This window comes from Anarhichas minor, unplaced genomic scaffold, assembly GCF_050575085.1.
Source record: "Anarhichas minor isolate MPS153535 unplaced genomic scaffold, ASM5057508v1 ptg000024l, whole genome shotgun sequence".
In the NCBI taxonomy this organism is placed as follows: Eukaryota; Metazoa; Chordata; class Actinopteri; order Perciformes; family Anarhichadidae; genus Anarhichas; species Anarhichas minor.
The window spans coordinates 58,505-62,581 of record NW_027466470.1 but is presented as its reverse complement, the minus strand read 5'-3'; the positions used below and the strand labels follow the sequence as shown (position 1 = coordinate 62,581).

Sequence of the window (4,077 nt, the reverse complement as noted above, 5' to 3'; positions counted from 1 at the left end):
GAGATTTGCTGCCAAATGAAACGCGTCTAAGCTAACAGTATATATCATTATATTAAATACATTATTATAATGTTATGCTAACATATCGTCTCATCATCGACGGTGAGGTCAGTGGAATTTACTGTCAAAGGTTGTATTCATTGTAGAAATAGTAGAGCAGCGAACATCTGGAAAGTTCACTCGACATTACTCCTAATGAAGTATTAATTAACAGTTTATTATTAGCTGTCATTGAAGCATTTACAGCTGGCATGTAATGGTACCACTAAAGCTGTTACTGCCATGATGATGAAGATGATATTATAGAGTCGAAGATGTTCTCATAGTGTCACCTGGATCAGGAGCAGAGACGCTGTACGAGGTTTGTGAGGAAGAAAGTCGATCATTTTATTGTGGTCGGGTTCGATAAATGTCAGTTACTGCTCAACGTAAACACGAGGGTCTTAACTTCTGGAGGTCACCTTGGAGGAGTCTAGTTTGATTTGTCTTGTTGCTGCTGTAAACATTTGTCACTGATCCAGATCAACTGTAAGGTGAGTAGAATTCAACTTGTTTTAAATACTGTGTTCTCCTGTAAAGTGAAAGTAAAATAGATTTAGCTCAGAAACCACTATAAAGGTCCTTGATGTTGGTTTTGTACTGATTTTATTAATTTTTATGTTGGTCTCCATGAATTTTAAGACTTTGAAAACTTTTTTACAAATACATGATTCATCTTCTAAATGAATCCACATGTGGAGCTCTAGTGAGTATTTGTATGAAAATACACTATTGATGGTGATGAAGGATCAACAGTGAGGCTTATTGATGTGTGTTTAAAGCAGATATCGTCTGTCAGACTCACACTATACTAAGGAAAACATAGAACATCACCTGAATTATACTTAAATGTTATTCTTCATGTTGTAGTTTCTTCCTGTCAAACTATGAACAACGCTCGTACGCGATGACCTAAATAACAGCCCAATTTTAGTGTTTGTCACTTTTTACGGTCAAATGTACAAAGTGAAGTCATAAACTCGATTTTCTTTTTGTTCTGCCAACAGGATTTGGACATTTTCATCTTTTTTACAATTTCACATTTCAGCCTGATTTCGCCTTGTGGGAGCCATTTTTTGGAGTCAAGTGTATATAGGACACCATTATTTGTCACTCTTGTGCAGGTAAGAACAGGTCAGAGCAGATAACAACAGGTAAGAAAAGGTAAGATGTTCAAAGTTATTGAATGTGCAAAAGCATATTTACAAAAAATGGTATAATGGAAGACAGAATTTTCACACTGCTGGAGATGTTCAGGTCCACTTGATGGGGCTGTTGTTCAATAAGAGAAGCAGCTGATGTGTGTAAATCTTCAGCGAGGTGTTCCTACTCTTCCTGAAGCAGAGTGAGAGATGATGAACTCTGGTGGTTTTCCTGGATGTTGTCGATACCAGAAGAAATATTCACCGGATGAAAGTTTGGAGTACTTGTAGGACAGAGTAACAGTTGTGTCTTCTAAACTGTTCTCTTCTTTCTTGACTGGAGTGAGTTCTTCACAGCTGACACCTAAAGGAAGAGATAACTCTGTTATACCATTTTACAAAACTCATTTACTAAAACATTCAGGAAATAATGGAATGAAACATTTCCTTAATGCAGAATCTAACAAACCTTTTAGAATCAGTAGAAACATCAGTGATGACAGCATGTTGAATGAAGGTAATGTTGATGGTTTGTGTTGAACTCTGTTGACTATAATTTTGAGTTCCTCACAAAAACAACTGACTTACTCAATTAAACTTCAGCTCCATTAGATTTCTGAGGATTTTTATTGATACTTGGTTATGATGAAGTATTGAAATATTATCCCACAGCACCTTATTATCATCATTTAATGTTGAATAAAATAACACTTTCCCTCAGTCTGTTTTGTCTTTGGTGCTTCATTTTCTCTTGTTTTTATCACCTCTACAAAGAGTCCAGACTGTGTCATCACATACTATTGAAGTTAAACAGAGTGAGACTCCCTCTAGTGGATGTTGCACAGTATTGCATTGTCTTTGCTCCAAAGGTTTTTGTACAGAGTTTTGGTGTTTCCTGTCACTGTGGGCCTCAGAGCACAGTAGTACACAGCAGAGTCTGACAGAAGAAGCTTCTGGATCTTCAGAGGAACTGATGTCTTGTTGATTGTAGCATCAAATCTGTCTTTCTGGAACTCTGGAGCATTATCTTCTGTTTTAAAACTATCACGTCGCAAAATGTACGTAGGAAAGTCATTGACTTCTTGTTTGTACCAGAACAAATATGCATTCAAATTAACACTTATCTCAAATGTACAGTCAAGTGTAACTGTCTGTCCTTCAGTAGCGGTGACATCTCCTCTTGACTGGTTCACTCTGTCTTCTCCTTTACACTCTGAGGAAGAAGAGAACATGCAGAAGAAGAGATGAATCAATACAGATGATTGATTAAAGCAGAACCATCAGTAGGGTTAAAGAGTTACCTAGCCAGAGAGTCAGACACATAGACATTTACAATAGTCTGGGTTTCACTGACTGCTGTCAGATTGAACCATAGAACGAGTTCTTTAGAAGCTACTAGATACCAACAGAAGTGATCTTTTGATTTTCTCTATATGACCATTAAAAACACTCACAGCTGAGTTTCTAGTGAAAAGTGTTGAGAGAGGAACATGTTGTTCTTTGTATCTTACCAGAGAACAGAGCAGCAAGAATAATCCACAGCCAATGTTCCATCTCTACAACAAGGTTTAAATCAACAGGAGAAACTAGCTGATGTTCAACAAGTTCCAGTAACATCTTAGCTCCTCCCTGAATCTCTCCGTCTCCTCTTAGATCTGTATCTTCACTCCTCTCAGTTACTCTTCCTCCTGGTTAACAGACTCGTAGCAGCATTTTGTACTTTCTGGAGGTGCAAACTTTTTCTTTTTCTGATGTTTACTTAATAACAGGAGTTACAAAAAGGTAGCTGTCAAAAATGGATTATCTTTTCAGGATCTGCAAACACCAGAAAGACTTAATTAATACTCCTAAAGTAGAGACCTCTGATGATTATAAATTATCAATAATATCTCCAGACTACGAGCAGTAAGCTTAACATCAACAAACACTCTAGCAAGATTTAATTTGATATAGTTTACAGAATTATAGGAGCAAGTTGAGATCTCTGCTCTAGACTCACTTACAGTAATTGTAGGAAGGTCTGGATCACCAGCACTTCACATGTAATAAACAAGCTTCCACAATTAGTGTAATTTAATTAAATCTATGATCACATATTATCAGTACCACATTGTAAACTGTTGTGTTTAAACATAATTTGATCCAAAGACAACATGTAAATATAAAATGAGAGGACCTATGATTGAACCCTGTGGAACACCACAAGATTTCACACCCTGACAGAACAACAGAGAAACTGCTTTTATAAAGAAAAGAACAAAATCAATCAAACCCTGAGTCTGTGATGACAACCAGTTCATTGAGATACTTTAATGAAATTGTGTGATCAATAGTGGAGTTAAATATAATTAAATTGACACTACATTCCATATGATCACTGTGTCTTTCAGATATTTAATAATTTCCTCAAACATATGTACTGTTTGCATTGTTGAAATGGTTGATAATTCTGAGTTTCTCACAAAAACAACTGACTTACAGACTTTAATTTCAGTTCTATTAGATGTCAGAGAATTTCTATTTCCACTGTATTATGATAAAGTATTGTTCATATAATAATACAAACACCTCATTATCATCAGTTCCCTCGGTCTGTTTTGTCTTTAGTGCTTAATTTCTCTTGTTTTTATCACCTCTACAAAGAACCCAGACTGTGTCATCACATACTATTGAAGTTAAACAGAGTGAGACTCCCTCTAGTGGATGTTGTACAGTATTGTGTTGTCTTTGCTCCAAAGGTTTTTGTACAGAGTTTTGGTGTTTCCTGTCACTGTGGGCCTCAGAGCACAGTAGTACACAGCAGAGTCTGACACTGCAGCAGAGGAGATGTTCATACTGATTTGGTTTTGATCCACTCTGATCTTCAATCCAGGAATTGGACTATTCAAGATGCTTC

At 36.4% G+C, this 4,077-nt stretch overlaps 1 protein-coding gene across 1 annotated transcript; it reads right to left on the bottom strand.

Annotated features, from left to right (window-relative positions):
* Positions 1 to 2,008: 2,008 nt before the first annotated feature.
* LOC142955944 (T cell receptor alpha variable 38-1) lies at positions 2,009 to 2,735 on the bottom strand. The gene is made up of 2 exons (XM_076097213.1): positions 2,693 to 2,735; positions 2,009 to 2,394 (listed from the first exon to the last, which is right to left on the bottom strand). Exons 1-2 carry the CDS (start codon positions 2,733 to 2,735, stop codon positions 2,009 to 2,011), a joined length of 429 nt encoding a protein of 142 aa, XP_075953328.1.
* Positions 2,736 to 4,077: the final 1,342 nt, after the last annotated feature.

What these genes read in the sequence shown, in the direction of transcription:
- LOC142955944 (XM_076097213.1), bottom strand. Translation starts at nt 2,735, where the DNA reads ATGGAACATTGGCTGTGGATTATTCTTGCTGCTCTGTTCTCTG. An exon ending in TCTTGCTGCTCTGTTCTCTG is followed by an intron (nt 2,395 to 2,692) that starts GTAAGATACAAA and finishes CTTCTTCCTCAG; the next exon opens with AGTGTAAAGGAGAAGACAGA.